The 27,432-nt window shown below is 39.8% G+C and overlaps 1 protein-coding gene across 4 annotated transcripts in view; it reads left to right on the top strand.

Moving 5' to 3' along the window:
- Window positions 1-27,432, top strand: part of LOC146812972 (C-type lectin domain family 2 member B-like) — a 375,324-nt gene that overhangs the window by 271,197 nt on the left and 76,695 nt on the right. For all 4 annotated transcript variants that reach the window (XM_085614655.1, XM_085614654.1, XM_085614653.1 and 1 more), the window contains one exon: window positions 14,138-14,244. In XM_085614655.1, coding sequence (XP_085470781.1) covers window positions 14,138-14,244 — 107 coding nt within the window. The remainder of the gene's footprint in view (window positions 1-14,137; window positions 14,245-27,432) is intronic.

The raw sequence follows: 27,432 nt of genomic DNA, 5'->3' as shown, positions 1-27,432 counted from the left end.
GTGAGAGAGAGGCATTTCACAATACAAACTCTAAAATTCCATAGTCTTTGGTGTCTGAAGATAGCTTTGCCAAAACTTTATCTTAACTGTGCTGAACATCTCTTATCGTGCAAGTAGGTTTTTCCAACCTACCATTGACCTGAGCTTTACAAAAAGATACTTTTTTGGGAGATTAGAATTACTTATGGCCAATTCGGAAATGTGTTCTCCGCAAATAATAGTTAAAAAGTCTTCATATGTCCATGGATTGATAATTTGTGATGAGGCTACCGCAGGTTTCCAGACACTGTGCCTCTTCTATGTTATGGCCAAGTACAAAGGGTTCCTTATGTAACCATTTATCCATTCCCTTGGCTGGCCAGCACAGCAGGTTCCTGCTGACACAAATCTGTTGACTAATCAGGACTTCAACAGTTGTAACACCGAACCTAGGGAGATTGTATTGTGGCATTTATATAGCACTTCACCTCAATGTTGGGGAGCCAAAGCACTGATTGGTGGTTTTAGCATAAAAAGCTGTGCTTAAGTGCACAACACACATTTTACCAGGGCACAATTGAATACTGATGCATACATAAGACAGACAAAACCCATGGAAAATGCAAGGCATACAGTCTTAAACCTTACTGATAGACAAGGATGGGATTGAGACTTGCAGGACCTGTCAGGCTTGTGGGCACATACTTTCAAGACTTTCACTCGCTGGCTATATTGAACACAAAAGTGTTCACATGACTTGATTTTTTTCCACTGTGCTGTACAAGACATAAGGCCCAATTAGCTGGCAACCCTGGGGAGGATAGAGTTTCATGAACACTTACACGCCAGGTGGTATCGGGAACTTAATGTTTGGGCCATACTGGGTAATACTGAAGACTTCTGGCAGCACGCATTACCTGGCAGTGCTGTAGGTCCCTGAGGCCTCTTACTACATGAATGCCCTGTTTGGGCTGATAACAGAGAAGGCCATGAAACAAATGTTGTCTAGCAGTGCTGGAGGATGATGTTGGCTTGTAAGATGTGTGATGGGGTTCAAATAGGCGCAGGAAAAATCCTGTGCTAGAGAACATGGGTGGTTTATGTGACTTGCTTTCCTTGATGGGCTCTGACTTGACTGGGCTAAAACACAGAGGGCAATGAAGATTGTTTTGGCTGCACTGTATAAAAGAATGGTCCAAGAGTCACAAGTCACAATAGCTTCTGAAAGCGGAGTTGACATCCCACAGCTAAGTGAGGCTGTGAATGCTAACACTCTCCACACAGAAACAAAGTGTTACTTCCACATCTTGCAAATGGAGCGGTAAAGGCAACCCCCTCCCAATAAGGAACAACGATATGTAAGTGGGGCCACAAACGAGGTGATGAAAAGCACCTACACCCTTCCGTGACCTGTAGAAATGTGACCTCATGTTTTGAATTAGGTGGTGGAAAGCCCCCACCCTGAAACTCCTTGGACGAACACGAATAACAACTCGGTAGCCTGAGACCAATTTGAATGTGGCCATATCCTCCCTTACAGAACAAATCCTCCGTAATGGATAGAAAGCCTCCTTCCTTTCTCCTAGAGGAGAAACAACACCTCGTGCAATGCATTGCAAAACCAGAGCCCACCAATGTGATCGAAACCCCCAAGACATGCTGCAGCTGGGGGTTCTGGGGGAGGAGCCACAGCAGTGGAGGTGACTGCAGCAGCTCCCAGCCCCCTTCACTCACCAGGTGCTTGGATCTGCATGCTGCCGCTGGAGGAGCCTACTCATAGAGAGGGCGGGCAGGGAGAGGTGCCTCAACAGTGGCAGTACTTCTGATGAAAGCGATGGCCATCTTATAACGGGTAGAGTTGCCTACATATATGGTAGTTTGATTGGAAAATGAGAGGCTTATCAAAATGAGCCCATGACATTTTTATGAAGATAAATATATTTGATACTATTGCAGCCACTCTTGCTAAAAAATAAGGACTCCTACTACTGAATACCAAGTTTGTCATCTGTAGGGACATCTGCGGGGATGCTGCTTGGAAAGCGTATCCTTATTCTATCATGCTAAGCACCCCTGCAAGTTGCCAGGATTTACTGCCCAGATGCTGCTGCACAGATAGTGAAGGTAAGCCCTTTCTACAGTGAAATATAGACATGAAAAGAAAGGTATTTGCTGGTACCCTCAGAGCAGCCCCGGATCTCCCCCCCACCCCCCTCCAATGATTAGCCCACAAAGCCCAAGGGAGGAAAGAAAGACAATAAAGGCTTGAATGTGAAAAGCACAAATACCATCACATAAGCACGTTGTAGTTGTAAACAAAAAAAAATAGTGCACGCAAAGTAACATAAATAACAAAATGAGTACGACCACATGTAACAGGGGAATTCTCCTTTGTAGGTTCCAGAACACCTAAAGGAGGGACTAATTAAACAATCCACCAAACAAAAGCAGCCATTTTCTAGGAACCAGTCAAAAAGATGGGAGGTGCTTAAAGCCCACATTGTAGATACAGCATATCTCGAAGAAATGGTGCATGTGCTTCCTAGGCGAGACCTTAAAGCTGTCATACCTGAGATCTATGTTAATGGTATGTATATCATAGTAAAACCAGAAGGAGAAATCTTATTCTAAATGTAAAAGATTGTTCAGTTAAAACCATGTATATTACACCACTCTTTCACAAATTGCATTTTGAGTAATGTATCCATTTATCACAAGTATCCCATATGTATTGTTAAGGTGCCCCTTTTGGGCCTTCCCGTGATATAACAAAAGCTGCATCAATAGATGGGCGGTGACTCTTCTTATGGCTTGTATGAGAAAGCTCTAGAAAGTGCTAGACTAGGGTGAGGTGGAAAGTGGATGCCATTTAGAGAATCTCCTATAACCTCTTGACAAAGGAAGTGTTTCTCTCTTGGTATTCCTTGATTTGTCCTCTACATTTGACACAGTCACAGCTTACTATTAGTCTTCCTAACAAGCTGATATGTTTTGATAGAGATGAATCCACCCCACTGCCAATTTCACAGAGTAAAAACTGGTAACTTCCCTTCAAAACTTATCCCCTCACTTTTCGGCATGTTTAGAGGCTCTATATATGGCCCCCATCCTGCCGTCAACTATGGTGAGGACACCAATGAGTGAAGTGGACTGACCCTCTGCCCTATACTGGATGCTGTGATGGACGGCAAAACATTGTTAATGATAATATAACTGACCAATGAATGAAGAAGACTGGATGAAAGGCCCTCTGATTATGTTTAAGTAAGTATTCTTAAGAATTTATTTTTGTAAAAAATATCTTACTTATGCTAGACCTATACAAGCATTGGCAAAGCCAATATGTCTCGGCAATGCCTGACTTATTGGTCATTGTCAATGTCTTTCATCCATATTGTATAGCAGCAGGGCTGCTGTTCAGCATGGCTGAACGTCTTTGAAAAAAGTGCTGTGTCATGGCCAGCGCTGGCTGTGTACTAGTGTATTATTATTTTTTAAATAGTTAAATTTCTTTTGCATAAAGGTACATATGTACTTCCTTTTTTTGGGAAAGTAATTGATAAGTGCAGCTGTACAATGAACAGTGCAGTGCGAGGATTTACTGACAGGTAGATTAGTGTGGAAAAGCCTGTGTGGATCGCAGAAGGTGAGCTACATGTCAGCAATGTGTATTTGTGCTTCCCCCATCCAGCCAGATATTCAGAGACCATGTTTCATCAGATGCAAGGTAAAATCAATGTATTGTGTGATTGTTATAACAACATAAACATCCCCACCTCAATCAATTGTGCCAGGTTCTGGCATGACTACTCATGGTCATCCCAGATGGAGATGTGTACCAATGAAACATGATTTGGGTGTAAAGATCACATGCTCTTTAGAGGTTTGTCAAACATACTCAGATTTAGTTGATGATTTGGCATTCATTATCTTTCATTTATATGGATCAATTTGGGAAAATTCCCAACCTTCCACTAAATTTATCTTCTGATTTGACCTATGTTAAAATGCACTTTGCCACTTGTAAGCCCATGGTACTTGGGTAGGGGAGAAGCTTTAAAGTTCTGGTGGTGGGTGGGAGCCTCAGTGACTTAAGTTGAGCAGAATGCTAGTGGATCTTAGGGTGGACAGAAGCCTCAAGGAAAAAGATGTTAAACATGTTCCCCAGTGACTGAGGGGGAGCAGGATCAGAGTTAGCATGACCTGTAAAACGTAAGTGTGGCTAGGGGTATCAGGGGACCACAGGGAGAGAAGAATTTACAGCAGCTTCCAACGGTGGGAACTAGTGATAGGGATGTGAGATTGAGCAATAGTCTCAGAGCACTCAAGAGAGGAAATGAGCTTCAGGGTCCTGAGGGTAACTGTTTACTTTGGGGACCAAATGATTATGAGCAATAGCCTTGAAGTGTCAGTGAGTGTCAGCACTTTTTTGTATACTTCAGCTGATTTAGTTTGGGCAAGGCCCACTGGGTGCTTAGGGTGCACAGAGGTATCCAGACATAGCGGTATGATCCTCTGCGGACCTGCTGGTGACTGGAAAATGAGGATACCTCTAGATAAATAGGAACCTTTGGGCCTGATGAGAGGCATGATACTTAGGAATCTGAAGGTGAGTGCTGTCAAGGGACCTGAGGGTGAGCAGCAGATTCTGGGACCTGGGGATGAAGAGGAAATTTATAGACATTATTAAGACATCTGGGGTTAGGTGCATAGGAATAATTGTGTTTCCAGTCCTGACGAAGTTACTGGCTCTACAAGCTTTAGAACTCTTTTATTATCACAAAAGTTCTCCAACATTCCCGCCATGTTCTAACTAAATGTTTTGTGAAGCATTGTGTTCTGCAAATTAGAATCACTTTTTATGGTCTGCCTTGACAGCCCAGCTGTCTCCAGAAAATTATTTGAGCATCACTAGCAAGGGTTTTTTTCTCCGCCCATAATTTGAAAGCCAATGTTAAATGTTTTGATTGGGCAGAAGTTGTGTGCTTCTACAAAATAAGTGTTTGCCCTCTTCACAGCTGTGATCATTTTGTTTATTTATCTTTCTGCCCGAGTTTGATCTTTCAAGGGCACACATATGACATTGCAATGGTATTTAAGTGTCTTAGATAACTAGATAATGTATAATTTGGCAGCAGCAAAGCTGGGAGGGGGGCAGTCATTAAACTAGATGGAGTTTTAGGTCTGACCTGATAGTGCGACTGTCACTTGACCTTTAAACCTTATTTCAATATTATTTTACAGTTTGCTTCCACACAAATACATATCTATTCTCATGCTATTTACTTGCAATGATTTAAATTACCATGTAACATGTGTTTAATCCCAGACCTATTGGCATTACCAGGCTTATTTTTGACTGCCCAGACCTACAGATTGTTACTTGTCCCAACAAAACATACCAATCCTCCAATAGGCCTTTGAAGCAAAACTTACTTCCATGGGAAGTAAACGGGATTGGTTGATAGACGTACTCAGGTGAGTGAGATCACACCTGATCCTGATGTAAGTTTGTTATTTAACTGTTTCACATATACTTTACGTTATTTCTGCATGTATATCGTTCTGTTTTTCTCTCCCACTTGGGTGCCTTATCAGTTGGAATCAATAACATTTGTTTATTTATCTTACGCCGGGCTTGAACCCAAGGGATATATTTATGAGCCCCTTGCACTTCCGGAGAGTCACTTTTTGTGACGTTTCTGTGGGGCAAACCTTTAAATCATATCTATGACGCCACTCAAAGCCACTTCGCATGGCTTTGAATGGCCTCATAGATATGGAGTAAGGCAAGGCAGTGCAAAATGCTGCTTTGCCTTACTCTGCACTAGGTAGGCATTCCATGGGCAGTGTGGTGGGTTTTCCTGCACGTCACCAATACATTTTGATGCTTCCCCAGATTTACAAGAGCACGCACCAGAAGCACCAGAATCGTACACATTCCAAAGTGAGGCGTAATGAGGAGAAATAACTTTATTTCTCCTAGTTTATTCCTCTTTCTGTGCATGCTGCATTCTGCAGCACACATAGAAAGAGGACAATACCACTAAGGATTGTTTCTGTGCAGGAAGGTGACACTTCCTGCAACATAACAATCCTGCTGACAACACAGTCATCCTTACACCATGGGGCAAGGGTGCCTCTATTGGTGTTAGGCCGCCGAAATGGCACCAGCATAGGAGGAAAGGACAGGACTCCACTGTATTGCATAAATACAGTGCATCCCTGCCCTTTCACTTTGGTGTAGGGCAGCGCAGCAGGCTGACTTGCGGTGCTGCCCTAAGCTACATCCCCATAAATGAGGGCCTGTCTCTTCTTCACTCTTGCGCAGACATTATTAACTAGGCTTTTGAAGCAGATGGTTTTCTCTGCACACTGGAGTCTAAGAAATGTGATTTAAAGCGAAAGCATTCTCATGTGGCCGAGTCTGCTTCTGTTCATGAACCTGAAGAAACTACTCTGGTACAACAATGGACTTGCTAAATCTAGCCATGCTATAAATAGTGTGATTGATAAAGCAGTTGCCTCTGCCTTACAAGCCATGCAACACCCTCTTTACAAACAGCCTAAGCAGGTACCTCATGCCAACTTTAACATTCAAAATGAAGAACAGCGGTGAGAGCATGATGTGTTCTGGGACCTAATCTAGATCTAATCTAGAAGAAGACATACAACAAATTAGAGAAAGTCCTGGCTCCCCTACAAGTGATTCTGGATGTGGTGAAGACTTTTTTTCTACAATATCATAGAGAAGAGCCTGAACAATTGCCTTTGCATTTCATGTTAAGAAAACCTCTGTCACAGGAATGGAAAGAAGAAAAGTCACATTTTTCAAGATTCCTGTCTACAAGATATAATTTGCAAGCTTTCATGGATGACTTTCCACTTGTTGTAGAGCTGGATTCTCTTTTTGCGAGACTAGCTTCTGAAGAATCAATCATTTTGGAAGAGGCATCCCCATCAGATCCTGTTCTTAAAAAGGTTAAAGTTTCACTCAAAATATCTTGTGCGGCTTCGAATTTCAATATGTTTTAACACCTATGAGCTCATTTGCTCTTCGGCGACTTTCATACCCTACCATACCATGTAGCAGAGTGAAGGTCAACTCCTGTTGTGTTACAAATGGAGGTGCAAGTCAGATTCCTCCCTGATATCATCTATGACTCTTTAGGTGCAGCAGGTGCTGATTCAGCTTCATCTACTGCAGCCAGAAGACACCTCTGGATGGATACTTGAAGGGCAGCTTTCAGAATTCTTTCCTGATGCACATCCTTTCTCTAGAGCGAAATTCTTCCAATAGCAGTAAGAGGAAATGATGGAGAAGTCCCCAGAGGACTTTCAACTCCTATACATCCTGACTTTAGAGGAATAGGCTTTGGGTCTAGAAGAATTGCCACATATCCTCTTCCAACAGAAACTAGAGTCTGCCCTTTTAAGGAAGGGGTTAAAGCAAGGCAAATAAGGTTATTCAATCTGATTTCTTGTCAAACAATATTTGAGAGAAAGTAGGCCAGTAACAGACACCAAGGAGGTGAGCACCTATATTGCACATACACTTTTCAGAATGGCTATCTTGCAAATAATAATTTGATTTCTTCACCCAGACGACTGATTTCTTAGGATCTAAATGATGTAAAGCTTCATGTTCCAGTGCACCTATTGCTTCATCTTCTTTTTTTAAGGCAACTAATGAAAGCCTTTTTTAGGATAAATAAAAAAGTCCGATCAATCTCCCTCACAGAACATCCAGTTCATCAGAGCAGTCTTCCTAGCAGACTTAGGACAAACCTTTCTTCATTGATCAAAGAAATAGAAGCTCAAACATCATCAGTCTTTCCTAATTCAAAAGAACCAAGCTTGGGCAACGGACTGGGTAACAGTGCAATGATACATGACCTTGACACTTGCTATTCTGCCATGGTTCTGCAGGCCTCTTTAGCCATTTGCCCAATATTTACTAGACCCCTGGAAGCCGACAGTAGGGGACCCACTCCTTGTCATTTGTACCTATTCTCCCAAACAATCCAAATGACAGATGCAAGCAGAAACGGTTGGGGATCTTTCCTGCGAGATTTGGTGGCCTAAGGCCTGCTGTCCCAGCAGAATTGTCAAAGATCTTCCAACTGGGAAGGGCTATATGCAAATAATTGAGCCCTATTTTACTGAAGAATCAGGTAGTTTGTCTCAGGTCTGAGGACTAGGTCACTTGTGTGTACATCAACTGATGATGCTGTCATCTAGCAATATTTGTTTCCTGAGAGAAGAGAATCTATGTCATTGAGTGCAGTCTATCTTCTGTGGAGGTAGAATGGGCCAGCAGATTATCTGGATGTCAATGACGCCTTGACCCTCTCTCTTCCAGGACATAGTGAATAGATATGGTCCTCCAGTGATGGATGTATTTGCCCTTGCAGAGAATGCTATCCTTCCTATGTTTTGTTCTATAGTCCATCACAGACAGCTTGGGAATAGATGCACTGCTAATCCAGTGGCTTCAAACCCCACTTCATGCATTTCCACTCTTGCCTTTGATCCCAGAGTCCTAAGGAAGGATCACGAAAAAAAGCCAACATCCTTCTAGTACTCCTTTGTTGGCCAGGAGGCATTAGTACCTGACCTAATTCAACTTCCCACCAATCCTCTGTGGAAGTTCCTAGGATCATCTTCTGTCTCAGGCCTCCAGCACTCTGTATTCAGACCTCCAGCATATTAATCTTGGGTCCAAGCACTTAGCAGGTTAGATTTCAAGGGATTGTTTTTCAGGCATTGCCTTGTATATCCAGCCGATTCATTAGCATTTTTTGAATGTTACCAGAAAAACATTCTCCTGGCCATTTCCGCTCTCACATCTAAAGTCTCAGATTTTCTGTAAGTTTTTTATATATGCTCCTCACCTTTTCCATGCTAAGGACTCACCCTTAGGTCCCTTGTCAATACTCACCATCTGATTCCCGAATGCCATGTCTGCCATTAGGACCTACCGTTCCTGTTCATCCAAATGATCGTCACTTTTTGCAGTTTTATATACCGAAAACCTGACCCGAAGGAATTAAAGCGCTTTATATTAATTAAGGTCACATTACATTTTTAGGCACAGGGAGATTAAGTGATTTTCCAGAGTCACAGGATGTTGACCTGGCACTGTAATACGTAACTGATTCCTCCATTCCAAAGTCTGAAGCTCCGGCCATAACGCCACATGCTGTCCCCCTGTCAGTACTGTGACACATTATTCAGCCTAACTTGGTTATTGCTCACACTGTAATGGCTGTGACGAGTAGGACGAACAAAGAGATAATGACTGGGTTACTTACTTTTAATCATCTGAATACTAGTCCTTTGCGTTGTAGTTGAGAATCTGAGACAAAATATAAAAGGAGTGGACTTTACATTTTATCAGTGTCTCAAGAATTCTATTAATTTAGTTACGAAAAATATCCGAATATTCGCCTGTCAACCAATCCCTTTTACTTTTTAGGGCAGCAAGTTTTGTTGCAAAGATCTGTGGAACTGGTAGATTTTTGGGACAGGAAACAATCTATTTGGGGCCAAGATGGAGCATAGACAGTAATTATCAGACATGCTGTCTGTTCCCGTAAAAATAAACATAGTGTATATCTGATCATGCTCCAATTATAACTGATCTTGATTTACTACCACCACGTCCCAGGTCCTCCCGTTGGCGTTTCAATAATTCTCTTCTTCTTGATCCTTGTTTCTCTTACTCTTTTGTTACTTTTGACAATAAGTTTTATGATCTAAACAGCGTTACCTCTTCTTACCCCCATATCTTATGGGACTCCTTTAAAGCTACTACGAGGGGCTTTAGTATAGATTGTGTTTAAAAAAAAGAAACACTTCCTTCAACAACATAAAGCTACCCTAGCACATATTAAATCCTTAGAACATAAGTTTTATACGTCATCAGCGGACTCCGTACTTCCAGATTTGATATGTGCCAAATTAACATTCAACAAAACTTCCACTGACAATGCATCTTCTATTCTTCTTCGTAGCAGTGTTCGCTATTACGGAGGTCGAAATAAGGTTGGGAAACTTCTAGCAAACTATTTGAAAACCCGCAAAGATCGTACTCTGATTGATTGCATATATTCTCCAGATGGTTCTCTTCTTCACAAGGATCAGGATATTCTCGATACATTTAAAATGTTCTATATGGATCTTTATACCCCATAATCCCCTCCCTCTAGCTCCCTTGTCCAATCCTATCTTGATAATCTTCCATCACCATCTACTTCCCACCTCAATCTAACAGATCTCGAAGCGGAATTATCTCTTAGTGAATTATCTTCTGCGCTAAAGGCTTTAAAAAAAGGGAAAACTCCTGGGCCGGATGGCTTTTCTGTTGAATTTTATTTGCATTTTTCTAAATTGTTGCTCCCTAAACTCTTAAATCTTTTTCACTCTTTCTATCTTGCCAGAAAAACAGAGGGCACCTTTCAAGAGGCCACCATTTGCCTTATTCACAAGGAGGGGCGAGAGCCCATGTTTTGTAAAAATTATCGACCGATTTCCCTGGTCAATGTAGATTATAAGCTCTTTGCCAAAACACTTGCACTACGTTTAGATCTCCTTATGCCACAATTGGTCGGTAAGGAGCAGTGTGGTTTCGTTAAGGGTAGGCTGACTTCAGATAACTCTCACCTCTTTTTTAATGTTTTAAATAAGATTCCTTCCCTCTCCACATCTTTAGTGGCCATTTCTGTTGACGCTGATAAAGCATTTGATAGTAACCCTGGGCGCGACACTACGCTTCGCCCACGTAGTGTACGTATCGCTGCCTGCTTCGCAGTTTTCGAAGTAGGCGAAGCAGGCAGCGCCTACGCACACGCGAGGGCGAAGCGTAGCTGCCTGCCGCCCACCACCCGCCTCCCGCCCGCCCTACTTTTAAAAGCTAAAATAAATTTGTAATAAAGCAAATTAAAGGCACTTACCTGACGCGCGGCGTCTCCCGGGGCTCCCTCCTCCTGGTTTTCAATTTTCCTGACAAATGCGCATGCGCGGACGCCCGCGCATGCGCATTTCTCGCAAGAAATGCGCATGCGCGGGCGTCCGCGCATGCGCATTTGTCAGGAAAATTGAAAACCAGGAAGAGGGAGCCCCGGGAGACGCCACGCGTCAGGTAAGTGCCTTTAATTTGCTTTATTACAAATTTATTTTAGCTTTTAAAAGTAGGGTGGGTGGGTGGCGGGTGGCGCGTAGTGGGGCTACGCGAAGCGCGTAGTGTGCGTAGATTCGGGCACACTACGTGCTGCTTCACGTAGCCCCACTACGCCCACTACGCCCACTACGCCCACCCTTATTTGATAGGCCGGACCGGTCCTTTTTATTTTTGGCTCTCGAATGGCATGGCTTTGGTCCCAAATTGATCTCACTCATTTCTTTATTATTTTCTGCCCCTAGAGCGTCGGTACCAATTAACGGTTCCGTTTTATCCTATTTTCCCCTTCAACGAGGAGTCCGTCATGGCTGTCCTCTCTCCCCCCTTCTCTTTGTTCTTACTCTTGAACCCTTCTTCTCTTCAATCCATAACAACAACTCTATTTCCGGTTTCTCTTATGATGATCAACATCTAAAACTTTCTGCTTACGCGGACGATATTCTGCTCTTTATCTCTGACCCTGAAACTTCTATCCCCTCTCTATTATGTGAATTCACGTCTTTTTCCCTTGTTTCTGGATATAAAATTGATTCAGATAAAACTGAAATACTCCCTCTCACCAAATTGTGTCTTCCACATTCCTTTTCCTCCACTGGCTCTGCTTGGAGTGGATACAAAATCAAATACTTAGGTATGTGGTTGTCTAACTCTATCGCCTCTACCATTAAATTAAATATGTCTGCCACCTTGACTCGGATTGACAAATTACTTTCCTCTTGGAATCCTCTTTTTCTTTCGTGGTGGGGCAGTTTAGACTCAGACAAGATGATGATTACCCCTATTTTGATTTATGCTCTATCTATGCTCCCTGTACATATTCCTGCTTGTCATTTTAAGTGAATTGATCTTTGTCTCTCTAAATTTCTTTGGAAAAACAAAAAAGCCAGAATTTCTTTATCTTCTCTTCGTAAGGCAAAATCTAATGGAGGCATTAATTTTCCTGATTTCCGTCTCTATCACAAGTCATTTTGTCTTCGCCAAGCCTCAAAGTGGCTCCTTTCAGAATCCTCCTCTTTCACTCCCCTTTGGCTTTCCATTGAGCGTGCCTTATTATTGCCCTTTTCTTTTAGAGAAGTTTTTACTTTCTCTGCAAAAACCTCTTATACTTATCTCCCCTTGTTCAAGCACACTTGTTCTTTATTAAATCCTCTCATTTCTCCAACGTCAATGTCCAGAGAATCTTTTTTAGACTCGCCTATTTGGCATAATTCCCTCATTACTCTCAACAATAGAACCATATTCTGGAAGGACTGGAGACTGAAGGGTATAATTTGGGTTAATCACATTTTTGATGGTGTATTTCCTTCTTCCTTTCCCCAATTTCAATCCACTGACCCCGATCCTTCCTACAGAAATTCTCCACTCTCATGACGGTCATCCTTGATACTTTTTACTCTCTTCCATCTTCCCCTTCCCCTGTCCTTCAAGATTCTCTTACTCCCATCCTTCTTTTGAATCCCAAAGCTTCTCCTATTTATAAATATTTTTCAGCTCCCAATCCAGAACGTGCCAAGACTAAATTGGAACTCTCTTGGGAATTTGACCTGGGATGTGTGTGGACTGTTCCCTTTTGGGATAAACTTTGGTCCCATTCTCTCAAAATCTCTCGTTCTGCCTCTCTTACTCAATCAATGTTCTTTTTATATCACAGACTTTATCTTATTCCTATTTCCTTGGCCCATTTTTCTCTTTCTAGTGATGCTAATTGCTGGTCTTGTGGCTCTTCTAGTGCTGATATCATGCATCTTCTTTTCTTTTGTTCTTCAGTTTCTGCTTTTTGGGAGAAAATGCGGTCCTATATTTCTCGTCTATTTAATATTTCCATTCCCTATTCCATCCCTCTTCTTCTTTCTGGAAGCTTGTCAGAAACTTTAGATCTTTACCCCCACGAACATGGTCTCTTTGACCTTATGCTTGCTTTAGCTTTCCAACACATTACGCTTAACTGGAAAACACTTACAAAACTCTCTATTCAACATTGGTGGAATAGCCTCTGTCACTTTCATTGACTTGACATCACTTATGAATCCTCCTGCAAACCAATGCTTAATAGAGATCTCTTTTGGTTACCTCTTACTACTTATTTAGATAATCCAGTGTTAACACATAATTGCCGTTTAAATGCTGAAAATTATTTTCTCTGTTCTTTTATTTTGTATTTTTTATTGGTTTACTATACGTAATGAGTAGTTGAAATTATCTTTCACATTCCTTTGTAATATGCATTTACCTAGTTGCCTCAAGTTTTCATTCTTCATCCATTTATAAGATCTCCCCTTCTCCCTTCCCCCATCCTTCCTTCCTCCCCTTCCCTCCCCTTGTCTCCCCCCTTCCCCTCTGCCCCCCTCTTTTCCCTTCAAAATTTAAAATAGCTTTCTCTTCTGTTTTTTAGTACCAGCCATCCTATTGTTATATTGCTTTCCTTTAATTTTTTGTTTTTTAAGGTTTTTTCTCTGTATTGCTGGTCTTCTGTATCTTGGTATTCTTTCTTAAATAAAGCATTTAAACTCAAAAAGTGCACATAGTGAAGTAGGAATCGGGCAGTTTTAATTGGCACTTCAATTTGGCTTCTTAAATCACATTTATGATAACTTTCTTTGCATCAATGTACTGCATCTACATGGCAATGCAGCTGGCTTATATTGTTTGATGGCAATTTTGGCAAATGACTTGTTCAGCATTATGTGGATAACTGTGAAGAACTGCAGGATGAACATTAATCGACTACGGACGCTTATATTCATTAATAATTTGCCCATGAATTTAATTGTCCAATTCAATGAATAGGTCAGAAAAAGAAATGTAAAAATAACATTCAGCACCTGATTTTCCCATCCCAGGTCTCCACAGTCCTTAAGGGTTTTTTAATTCATTGTGGAAGGTTTATTGCTGATCAGTGCACTGATTCCATTGAAATGTTTTACTCAAATCCAATGAGCATGTTTCAGGATGTCCCTTTTCCCGTCTTATTTAAAGGATTTCATGTTGCGTAACAAAGGGGACAGTGATCAATGGATTGGCTTAAAGAGGAGGCACCCTGATGAACCATGGATCTGGGTCAACGGCACTGAATTCAACAACTGGTAAGTCCTCATCAGATTGCCTAACCCGGTGCCTGACAGTTTGAGTAATTTAATTTAATTGTGAAGCTAATCATGAACCCTTATGCAACAAGGAATTCATTCAACTCACCTACTGCCTTGGACCAAATAACTCAAGCCAAGTCCAAATAAGGGTTGTTACTGAAGCATACTCATTTTAAGGTGGATGTGGACAGGTGATCAATAAATATGTCAACCCTCAAAGGGCAGAACACAAATGACATTGCCATTGCTGTTCTGGGTGGAAGCAAATTGTGACTGCCATTCATAAAGAGCAATGGCTGACCATATGCATATCCTTGAATACATATGTATGTATTTTTAAAATAATTTTTCTTAGTACAGTAGTCTGGTAAATATCCAAGACACAGCATGATGTTGGTCTTGCAGGTCCTGGCCACACTCAGACAGACTTACTGACATTGTCAAAAAGTCACAACACCAAAATATAAAAAGTGAACTAATTGGCTTTCTCAAGGGGTGAGGATATTAATATATATAAAGCAGATCTATCACCTTTCCCCGGTAATCACCAATATTTGAGTCTAATGTGTATTCCATTATTTGACACAATGCAATGCTTAACAGTACTGTTTATAAAAATGTTTAATAAAGTTGTAATAAAATAACATGTATGTTACTTTCTTTTAACAGTTTTTAATATTGCATTTTGTGGGCTCAAAAACATTAAAAGAAAGACTTAGAGACATGTTTTTTGTTTGTTCTTTAAATAAAACCAACATGTCTTTGAGGCTTACCTTTTTTCAGCTCACAAAATAAAATCATAAAAACAGCCACAGGAGGACCTTGCACTCCAGCTGAAGAGCATAGAGCTCAAGCTAGAAATGCTTAAAAAATATGCTAAGCTCTCCTCTGGTCAAGGATTTAATGACCCAGGAGACTTACTTTTTTAAAATATTGCTGGGGGGCTACTACACTCCTTGCAGCCCTCCCACAACATTACACAATTGCTTGGTGGTGCTCTTTCCCCTGTAGGGACACCACCAAGGTAAACGAAATATGAAAAAAAGCTCTTGCAGAGCATTATTAATGCGCTCCATCACTGAGCAGAAATGATAAATGAGCGTCTCACGACTCTCATTTATTATTCAATTTGTTTAAATATTTTTGTGGAAGTCATGACGCCCACCACTGCCACTCATATTTTTTTTTCAGGGCCATGCGGGAAGCCCCTGTGCCCCCACAGCCCCACCCGGCTCCTCATCCAGCAGATGGCATCTTTTTCATTAAGTGGGTGCTCTAGAACCCACCCAGGACACCTACTGTTTTATTTGGGAGCTGTGGGAGAAGGCTTCAGGGACCCCGCTGCCACAGTCAGTTCCCCTTGTGGAAGCCAGCCATTTTTTTATATTATAGGTGTGAGCCCCAGTGCCCCAATGTAGGGGGTGGTTGGGGGCTGTGGAGGGAGCCCTAAGGCCTATACTGTTCCAGCTGCCTTCTGATCCAGCATCATACTGAGTTTGATAGGGACCAATGCCCTTCCTTTGCTCCCGCCAGGGTGGAAGCAGCATTTTCATACTGCTCCCACTGAGTGGGAGAAAAGTTGAGTTCTCTGCTTGGGAGAGTGCGGGCAGGGTATTCATGCAATCTCCTGGGCAGGGAACCACAGTGACCCGGAGATAGGCTTCCCAAGACGCTGTGTATTATCACCCCGGAGAATGGGGTTCCAAGATGCTAGACCTGTCAGCCTTATGGTGGTCTGCCCTCAAATGTTTTGCCTCTTTGCCTCTCTTTTTAGCTGAACTGTCTTTGCTGGGTTTAGGAATCTGTGCACTATACCACTGCTAGCCAGTGCTAAAGTGCATGTGCTTTCTCCATAAACATGTTAACATTGGTTTACCCATGATTGATGTATTTAATTGACTTATAAGTCATGTATTTTCTCATGCAGCACTGATTGTGCCATCCACTCAAGTAGCCCTTTAAAACATATCTCAGGCCTGCCACTGCAGAGCCTGTGTGGACAGTTTACACTGCCATATCCTGTCCAGACACAAAGGACTGCTTAACCCCCTGTAGGGAGTCTGGAGCCCCGAGCAGATCAGTAACTGGGATGGGTACTGTAGACACAATTCTGGCTTGGAGACTGTGGCAGCATGTCCTTCCCCATTTATTTAATGTTCACTCGCAAAGGATGGGGTTCTGAGGCTCAATAGTGGCACAGGAACACATGCCCCCACCCTTTAAATTTGCATTTGCCCCAGGGAAATAGGGTCCGGCAGGCCCAAAATTGGCTCAGGGAGGGGGGCCCTACTCATGCTACCCTCCCAAATATTTTATACTAATGACCCCCGGGCCCTGGTCAACCCCGTGGGTCAAATTACTTAAATAAAAAATGCTGGCCTGTACTTTTATTCTTTTTATATGCTGCGATCCCACTGTCGCAATCTGGTGGGAGTCCCACCGGATCACAGCTTTAAAAAAGCTATTTTTTCTTATTTTGGCCCATGTGGTTCCTTTGGAACCCCCTACCCCCCACACAAGACCTATCCCTAACCTGCCTTCCTATTTCTTTTTGTTATAAAAAAAATCTCATGACAGGGACTTAGTTTCAGAGTCTTGTCATGGCTGTCACAACATTTTTCTTCATGTTGCGGCCAGTCATGAAAGCCCTTGCTCCTGTGGGAACAATGCCCAAGAGAAAAAAAGCCCAGTAGGCTAATCAAAACACTCTACCTTTTAAATTAAGTTCCAAATATTGTTGAACCTTATTTTCCCATACTACAGTGATACAATTTGAGATATCATGAGTGATGTCACTGACCATGTCATGAGTGATGTAGTAAGTGAGGTCATAGGCAGTGCATTGCGAGGGCATAAATTATAGTTAGCTCAGGTTACTATATATATTATCTACTGGCGGTCGCCAGTAGATAGTTATAGTTAGGAACGAGTTCCCATAGGAAATCTGAAAATTCTATTTTGAATAACTTTGGCGCCGGTTGACGAATCTTTGTGAAATTTTCAAAACGAATGGGGCGCTCCACTCAGCTCCTACCCTGAAAGTCTCGGGGCTGATTCGTCAAGCGGGGGCTGAGAAAAAAGGGGGGTCCCAAAATGCGTTTTCCCCATGCATTTTCCCATAGGACCTTTAGTCGAAGGAACACCCCGAACGGCTGAACAGAATTACTTGAAATTTGGCAAAGAGGTAGTCCTCAGGTCAGGGATGTGCCTTTTGCATATATGGTGTCAATCTGTTCAGTAGTTTCTGAGAAAATTGCAGTTAAAAGTACATAAATATCTATATGCGCGCACCGCTGGGACAAGGAGCTGAACAGCTATCAATTTTACTTGAAAATGGCAGAACAGCAGTCTACTTCAGGGAGTGAGGAGGAGACCTGGATGCACTGAGAAGGTGTCTTTCAGTAGAATGGCAATATGAAAAGAAAGATAGTTGTAAAATGGAGGCTTACATACTTTTTTTTAATAAAAAGAACTCATTGTCTGTTTCAGACCATTCAACACTAAAAGCTAGGCTGTATGTTTAAATTTTTAAAAGCATGTTTTGTATTGGTTCAGAAAAATGTATTCCCACAGAACTTTGGAATTGCTGTTAGGTTTGAAAAGTCAAGCACTCTTGCTCTTTGGATTAGAAACATTGTGTGCTGAACTTCTGACCTCTCTGCTCACACCAGTGCTCCATGATCTGTTGCTATGGTAGCAGGCAGAAGTCATGTTGGGGGTAGGAATCATTTGGAAAGGGTTGAAATTTGCAACCAATAGAAATGTGTGTTTCCATTTGAAAAAATGTGGGAAGCAATGTGATTTGAAGTTAACATGTATATATGAGAGGGGATGTATGTGGTGCATTTTGATATAAATAATAGAAATGTGTTTCTTCTTTTAAAGTTGTGTTTTACATTTTATGTTTTGGAAGATATTTAACTGCCTTGAACTTGTAAGATATTATGGAGTATGTCTACACCATACGTTAAGGTGTACTGGTATCACTCAGGAATACTGTTTTGTGCCTAGAATCACATCATGAGTCTGTGTGCACACAGGAATTGTTGTCAGAGATTTAATTTGTGTTGCTCTTGTTCTGTAAGACCTCCAGAAGCACCCACTTAGCACACAGGCAGCTGCTTGTCCTGCACTCCCATGCTTAATATTCAGCACTGTGTGGTATTTCAGATAGCAGTGTGTAACGCTAACACATTCAACGTCACCAAGGCTCATTTCCTTTGCTCTAGTCTAATCACTCACCCAGGTTCCACATGCTCATGGTCTCAAGTAGCTGTTAGGACATGTGCTCTTTTCTGCCTCTCTAAACTATAAGGAAAATGTGTCAGGCTGTTAGAGTAATTATCACTTGCTTTACCACAGTAGTAAATGTGCTTTGAAATTGCCAATCAAATATCGTTTTCTGCCTAGAATCACACCATGAGTCTGTGTGCACACAGGAATTGTTGTCAGAGATTTAATCTGTGTTGCTCTTGTTCTGTAAGACTTGCACTCGCAGGAAAGGGGCAGCTTGTTTACTTGATCTGTGATGGTTAGCATTCAGCACAAATCAATATCTCGCAAATGAGAGGCAAATGCTAACACATTTGAAATCAACATTTTAGATTTTCCTTCCACTCCTGCAATGGGTGAGGTAGTTCCTACATGTTGAAAACTCCAATTAACCCTTACCACACATGTACTCTTACATACATCTCTGCAGTCTTCATGCAGTTGTGCAAGCGTCCATGCAGATCTCTCTTGCACCTGACAATACACAGTATCCAGAAGCCCACTCTTATCACACAGGCAGCTGATTTTCCTGCACTCCCATGCTTACTATTCAGCACTGTGTGGTATTTCAGATAGCAGTGTGTAACACTAACACATTCAACGTCACCAAGGCTCATTTGCTTTGCTCTAGTCTAATCACTCACCCAGGTTCCACATGCTCATGGTCTCAAGTAGTTGTTAGGACATGTGCTCTTTTCTGCCTCTCTAAACTATAAGGAAAATGTGTCAGGCTGTTACAATAATTATCACTTGCTCTACCACAGTAGTAAATGTGCTTTGAAATTGCCAATCAAATATCATTTTCTGCCTAGAATCACACCATGAGTCTGTCTGCACACAGGAATTGTTGTCAGAGATTTAAATTGTGTTGCTCTTGTTCTGTAAGACTTGCACTCGTAGGAAAGGGGCAGCTCATAAGATAGGATTTGAAAAGCTAAAAAAAAATATAGTAATATATTTAAATTACATAAGGTATTTTTTTTTAGTTTCTTTTAGGTATTGGTGAACAACACTGAAATAAATTAAACATGCCTATAAAATCAAGAAAGAGAAAAGAACAGCAAAAACATTGATATTTGAAGACAACTGGACAACACAAATTAGTTGAAGAACCTCATGTTGGAAAAAAGAAAAAGTCTTCTGGTAAGCAGACTAAGGATTTTTAAAAAAATATCTTCAAACATAGAAAAAATGTAAAAAATATATCCACTGTAAATAGTGTTTCAAGTAGAAAACAACAAGACAATAGAAAGAAAATACTAAATGCTAATGTACAATCAGAAGCAGTGAATGACTTAAAAAGAATAAAAGAATTTCAAAACATTCGTAGAAAAATGTTTCAGAGAAGAGTGATGTTCAATTTGCTAAAGGATGTGAAAAAATATAGGAAGAAAGCAAAATTGTATAAGAAAAAGAAACATATTCAATCCATTGTTGCAAAGGCTTTGGAATTAAAAAGAAAACTATTCATTTTAATTTTGAACAGGATCCGTACATTAGATAAAATAGTCAATGTAATGAAGTCAAAAAGCAAAAGGAAAAGAGTAGTGAAAAAAAATAACTTTTGTAAAGTGTTCTTAGGAGAATGGAAGCATAGTTCAAGTACTGAACCATTTTTTAATGAGGAGAGTTATCTTCAAAGTAATAGTTTACTGCATGCAGTTGACACCAGTGGTCGAGCTTATGAAGTTAAGGATGGTTGTGTAATGGAAAAGGAGAAAATGGTTCCAAGAAATGAGGAAGAAGTGTTAGCTGATGAGGTTATGGGGAAACGTCCTAAAGCCCCAGTGTACACTTGGAATTGTAGTAGTATTTGTACTCGACGACAAAAATCTCTTGATAAATTACGTGACTTTCTAAGAGAATATAGTAAAAAAAAGTGTTAAACAGAAGATTAAGGTGCTTCAAAGACTAGATCCATGCAGAGTGAGAAAGAATACTGGTTTGCAAGGACATTTTCTGGCTTGTCTTTCTAGGAAAGTTTGTCAAAGTGTTTTTCACCATTTTAGGATGCTGGCAGTACATCATACTGAAATGAGAAAGTTTGTGAGAAGATTGTATTTTGCTAAAAGTCCAGCACTAAAGTTAAATGAGTTGAATCGTGCTTTGTTCCGTGGATCTGTATCAGATGTAGAGAAGGTTATTGATGATATTCAGTTTTGTTACTTTGGTCCAGAGCAAGAAAGTGCAGGAATTGACACAGTTATTGAGGAAAATGTGGAAGAGAATGTAGAACTCACTGTTAGTAAAATTTTTGAAGATCAAATGACAAAATTTACTATAATCTCTAATGAAAGACCAAATATTACTTGTATTTGTTGCCAGAGAAGCCATTACAAAACTCAAACAAGGAATGTTGATCTCTATAAAAAAAGTGAAAAAGAAAATAATTATGAGTGGAAGGATTTTGCTACATATTTATTTCTGGAAAATTGTTTTGATTTGGGTGAAGATCAGCGTATTTGTAAATACTGTTATAACAAGTTAGAAGAAAATAAAATGCCAGCTAGAGCTGTACATAATAATTTAGAATTGGTTGATATTCCTGCAGAACTTACTGATTTAAATACGTATGAGTCTATACTCATTCAATGTGTCCATCCGTTTCAGACTATAGTTCGTATGGAGCCCAAAACAGGTAAATTACCTCCTTCAGATTTACAAAGAGGTTTAAAAGTAAGAGTTGTCTATTTGCTATTAGATTTGAAAAAAATATTGAAACAATTGATGCAGATAGTTTGGAAACTGAACCATTAGTTATTCTGCTTAATGGTGTACCTACGAAGAATAAGAAAATTTGGCAGGAGCTAGTAGATGTACGAAAAGTACAAAGAGCAAATTTATATTTGAAAAGAAATAATAAGTACTATGAATCAATTTATATGGATGAAGATGAAGAAGTTTTACTAGCAGACACAGGAATACCAACTGGGCAAATTAAAAAAAGTGGATAAGTCAAAAGAAGAAGATATTTACGAACATTTCAGCATACATCCTCTTCATTCTAATGAAGTTATGGGAAACACTATTGATCTGTTTCAGATGAAAAAAGCAAAATGAACTCCTGTGAGTGTATGGGAGGAGAGCTTGGAAGCTCGTTGTTTTCCCCAGCTGTTTCCTACAGGTAAAGGTGGACGATATGATGAACGTCCAGTACAGATTCCTGCTTCTGAGTATCGGACTACAAGATTATATGCAGAAGATCCAAGATTTCGTCAAAGTATTCCTTATTTGTTCCATCTTTTATTTGAAAGTGACTTGTCTGCACTATCTTATGCAGTAAATCACATTTTAAAAACTGGACTACATCTACATAATGTGTCTGCAAAGGATTTTATGAACAAAGTGCAACAGTGAGATGATCATTTGGAATCTCAATTGATTAATCTGATGGCTTGTCAGCATGGAACTAATGAATATTGGTACCGACGCCATGGAGAATTGAAATGTATGTTACAGAATTTAGGAACTCCTACATGGTTCCTTACCCTAAGGCTGTGCTGTGTACGCTTGGGATGATTTACTGGATTTTCTTCGAGAGGCAAATTCAAATATTGAAAACATCCTATACAAGACAGCAGGAGAATTGTGCTGATTGGATCCGGTTAATGTTTGCAGATATTTCAATCATAGATTTGAGGCTATGATGTCCTTCATCTGCAATAAAAAAAAATCCATATCTTGGAGAAGTTGTGGATTTCTTTTGGAGAAAAGAGTACCAAGCAAGAGGTGCTCCTCATATTCATATGCTGTTGTGGATCAAGGATGCCCCAAAATTAGGAACAGATTCTGATGATGCAGTTTTATCTTTCATTGAAGAATATGCAACATGTGCTATACCTAAAATCACAGAAGAAAAAAACTTAAAAGAGCAAGCTTTACGTTTCCAGAGTCATCGGTGTGGAAAATACTGTCGACGAAAGTACAAGAGTAAAGATAAATTCTACACAAAATGTCGATTTGGATTTCCATGACCTGTTCTTTCAAAAGGAAGAGTAAACAGTTTTATGTCAGCTGTGCGACATACCATTACAAGAAAATCGCCTAAAAATACCTACAACCTAAGAAGAAAAGAAGAGTCAAAATATATAAATGACTACAACCCAGTCATTTTATCCATGTGGAATGCTAACATGGATACTCAGTATGTAGCTGACAATTCTATTGCTGTTGCTCGGTATGTCACATCTTACATCACTAAATCGGAATTGAAAGAAATGTGGGAAGAGATTTCTCACGAGAAGACTGTCAGTAAAAAGCTATACAGTTTCAGTTTAAAGATGTTATCGCATCGAGAAATTGGGTCATACGAATGCTCAGATAGGTTATCATCTGCAAGTCTGTACACCAAATCCAGAAGAATAATTTGGGTAAGTTTAGGCCTTGCAGGAATGCGAAATCGGGTACTGAAATCTTTTCGAGAAATTGAATGTTTAGCAGAGAACGAACCAGAAAGTACAGACATTTTGAAAACAAATATGTTGGACACATATTACCCAAACAGAAGTCTTCATCTTGAGAACATGTGTCTCTATGAAGTGCTGCAGAACTACATTTATAAACGGAATGCCAGAGAAGACATCAACAATGGAAAATATAAAGTCTTTGGTGAGGAAGGATGTTTGGTGAAACAAACAAAAGGAAATTTGATTAATCACAGGAAGCTGAGTTGCGACACTACTGACTAAAAGGAATTTTACTACTTAGTACTTTTACAGCTGTTTAAACCATGGCGTTCAGAGGATGAATTACTTGGAGATTTTCAGAGCTATGAAGATTCCTTTAATGCATGCAAAGATAACATAGAATGCAGTACTTTCTCAAATTATGTACAAATGTTAAATGAAGAAATTGAACAAGAAGCTACAATTGCAGCTGAAGTAGCTAGAGACAGTTCTCAAGACAGTCAAAGTTCTGGTACGCTCAGTCAAGATCCTCTAGGACAACCAATCGTAGAAAATGAAGCTGCAATAGCCATGACTGAAGTGGAAACAGCTATGAATCAAGCTCAGGAAGATTTAATAGACTTACCAAATTTGGAACAACAACTGAATGATGAACAACAACAAATTTATGAAGAAGTCACAAAACAAATTGATCATGGATTACTACATGAAAATAAAGAGTGCTCATGCACAGCATTTGAACCAATCAGAATGTATGTGAGTGGACAAGCTGGAACTGGAAAAAGTTTCTTAATTAAAGTAATTAGAAAGCTACCTACAGAAAAAAACTGATTCAGCTTTGTCTTGTGTTGTTACTGCTCCAACTGGGTTAGCAGCATATAACATCAAAGGAATTACCTTACATCGTTTGCTAATGTTACCAGTAGAGCATGAGAACAAAATAGAATACCACAAGCTAACAGGAGAAGCATGTTTTCAAGTTTCAAGACTGTTGAAGAAAATTAAAGTTCTCATTATTGATGAGGGGGGCATGGTATCAAACTTAATGCTTGCCTTTGTGCATTTAAGAATGCAGCAAATTCTAAAGACAGACTATGACGCGTTATTTTGAGGAAAAATGTTATAGTTTGTGGGGATCTACTGCAGCTCACTCCAGTTAAAGGACAACCAGTATTTAATACTCTTACACATGAAGACACGAAGTATAGGTAATGTGAATATTTGGTCATACTTTGAGTACAAAGAACTAATTACCAATATGCGGCAAGCAAATGATGATCATTATGCAAGTATTCTCAAACATATCAGAATTGGACTACTCACAGAAAATGGCAGAAAAGCTTTACAGAGTCGATTGCTATGTAATTTGTTTCCAACAGAACAAATAGTTCCAGAGAAAATATACAAGAAAATTGCAGAGAAAAATACTGTAATCTGCTTAATGCCAACACTACATGAATGCTCTATATTCAATGAAGAACTTTTGAAATTGGAAAATGAAGAGATTATGAAAATGGAAGCCGTGGATAAAATACAGCATGAAGGAAAAACTATTACATTGACAGGCAAATTGAAAACTAAATTGGATTCTCTACAGAAAAACATATCGAAAACAGCTGGTTTAGAAAAGAATCTTTATGTATGTATGAACTGTCGAGTAATTTTAAGACGTAATTTGAATGTAGAAAAAGGTTTACTGAATGGAGCTATGGGTAAAGTTGTAGGTATTGTTAACTACCAGAAAAAAGATGGAATAGAATTTTTAAAAATAAAATTTGATCAGATTGAAGAGGTTAAAGACATTAGTCGTTGTTCAGTTCGTTTTTTGCTTGTGAAAGACTTATATGTACGTAGGAAGCAATTTCCATTTTCTCTAGCATATGCTGTAACTATTCACAAATCTCAAGGATCAACTGTAGATAGTGCTTTTGTAAACATTGGATCTAGTGTGTTTAAAGAAGGTATGGCATATGTTGCTTTGTCACGAGTGAAAAAATTATCTGGTTTATTCATGATAGACTTTGATGACTCAAAAGTTAGTGCTGATGCAAATTGTGTAAAGGAGTATAATAGATTAAGAAGAAGATATGCTCCTCATTTAGGTCAGTATCCTGTGTTTGAAAAACGTGTTGTTTGTCGGAAAAGGAGAATTGAGAATATCTGTAATGAGGATGTACAGAAGAGAAAACAAAAGGAGAGTGATGTGATTGCAAGCAAAAAGAAAAAGGACAATGTTGAAGAGGTTGTTGGTTGTCATTTTGAAAATAGCTCTGGGTGTCAACTGCTATCATGAAAAAAGATTTTGTTCTCTGCTGAGTTTCCTTTATGAGAAGCTGAGTAATGATAAAACTAAAATAGAAAGTGCTTCTGATGTTAGAAATCTTTTAGATGTATGTTCTGGATGTACACAGTTTACTGAAAATGTCCAGCAAGATGCACAGGAATTCTTAATGTATATGCTCATGGTACTGGAAGATGAAGGGGTAGAAATAGAAAATATGTTTGGTCTCTCTTATAAATGGGAACATTGTTGTGAAAACTGTATGAACACATGCAGCACTAATGTTGATTCTGAAAGGTTCATACATTTAACATTACCAGAGAGTAAAGCAGTGACTTTTAGTAAATTAGTTAAAGATGCAAATCACAACATGGAATGTTGTCAATGTAAATCAGAAATGTTATCAACGTTATTTTTAAAGAAATATGGACAGTATATAATTTTAATGATGCAACGTTGTAGAGCTGATGGAACAAAATTGGACACTTTAATAAAGAAGTTTACAGGAAATCAATTATCAATATCAATATCAGGAAAGACTTTTGTTGCAGTTGCAATAATCTTCCATGATGGACCTTCTATAACTTCTGGTCATTACACAGTTTATCTAAAATGTGAAAAAGGCTGGACACTGTGTAATGATTCTCAATTGATTTTCAAGCAACGTTTGCCTGCAGAATTACCAAATTCATACTTAATTTTTCTAAAACCAAAATTTTAGATACAAATTGCAGCATCTGAAGAAACCATTATTTCGATTTTATAAGATTACCATTGGATATTTCACCTAAAAAGGGTTTAAAAATTACCATTTGGCCTCATAGAAAGGTAAAAGTTTCTATTGTGGACATCTTTGACAGATATTATTTTGGTGTATGTGCTTAAGCAACAAGATTTACAGACGTTATTTATTGCAAATAGTTATTGTTCTTAGAAGATATTTTTAATATATATGTTACATTTCTATCAAGGTATGTTTTACTGAGGATAGATTCAGGGCTTTTTTAAACAATCTTTCAGATTGTTTATTTTTTTGCCCGCTGTCAAGTGATGAATGCAATTGATATCACTATTTTCAGTGAAATTCAATATATTCGGAAAACAGCAAAAAAAGGGCAACAAATTACTTTGTTAAATATTAAAATATGTGGACTGTATTCTAAAATGTATTGTTAAATATTACTACTTTTTTTCTTTTTTTTCAGATCAAGAAAGAAAATTTAGGAAATTGAATCCTTTTTTCTTGCAATTAAAAAAACCCATTTATTTCTAATTAAGTTATTTTGTTGGTCAGGTAAGTTTAAAATATCTGTATTTCTCACCCCTTCACTTTCATGCTCCCTTTTGTTCACTTCTCCTCACTCTGCTTTTCTCATTCCCATTCTCTCTCTCTTCTTCCTTTACTGCTCTTTCGTAACTCCCTCACTCCTTCTCTACTACTCCCCTAGGTTACTGCCTCCATCACTATTTTTTCAACCATGTTTCTCTCCCTGTCTCCATATGTCTCAGTCATTCTAACTGCCTTAGTCCTTCTCAGTTCCTTGCTCTCTGTCTCTGTTTCTGTTTCTCTCCCTTTGTCTGTCTTACCCTTAATTTCCTTAACATCTCTGGGTCACTTTTCATGATGTACTGGTTGCGCAGGCGGCTCCTCCATATTTACAAGGAGAGGAAAAGCCACCCTGCATGACTTTTCCTCTCCCTGTAAATACAGCCACTTCACACGCAGCACTGTGCGTTGAAGGGGCTTTCAATGGGTGTTGTTGTGGGTGTTCCCACGCAACACCCATAGAACTAGACACAACTCCAGATTTACGAGATATCGTAACTCTGGAGATGCGTGTGAATGCTACGCCACCCTAGAGGTGGCGTAGCGAGGCACAACCAGGAGAAATGTTTTCATTTCTCCTCGTTTTTTCCTCTTTCAGTGCGTGCTGCATGCTACAGCATGCATTGAAAGAGGAAAAAGCCTCTTCTGATTGTTTTTGTTCAGGAAGGTGTCCCTTTCTGCAGAAGAACAATCTCCCCACCACGCAGGCATCCTTGCAGCATGGTGCAAGGGAGCCTGCGCAGGCGCATGGCTGCAGTTTGTGCGCCAGCGCAGGGGAAGCATAGAGATGCGATATATTCTTGTAAATATGTCGCATCTCTGTGCTTCGAAACTAACGCAGCACAGTGCAGCAAAATTACTTGCTGCACCATGCTGCGTTAGTTTGTTATAAATCTGCC

This window comes from Triturus cristatus, chromosome 7, assembly GCF_964204655.1.
Source record: "Triturus cristatus chromosome 7, aTriCri1.1, whole genome shotgun sequence".
Taxonomy (NCBI): Eukaryota; Metazoa; Chordata; class Amphibia; order Caudata; family Salamandridae; genus Triturus; species Triturus cristatus.
Note: the sequence above shows the minus strand (reverse complement) of the source record. Positions and strands in the feature narration are given on the sequence as shown.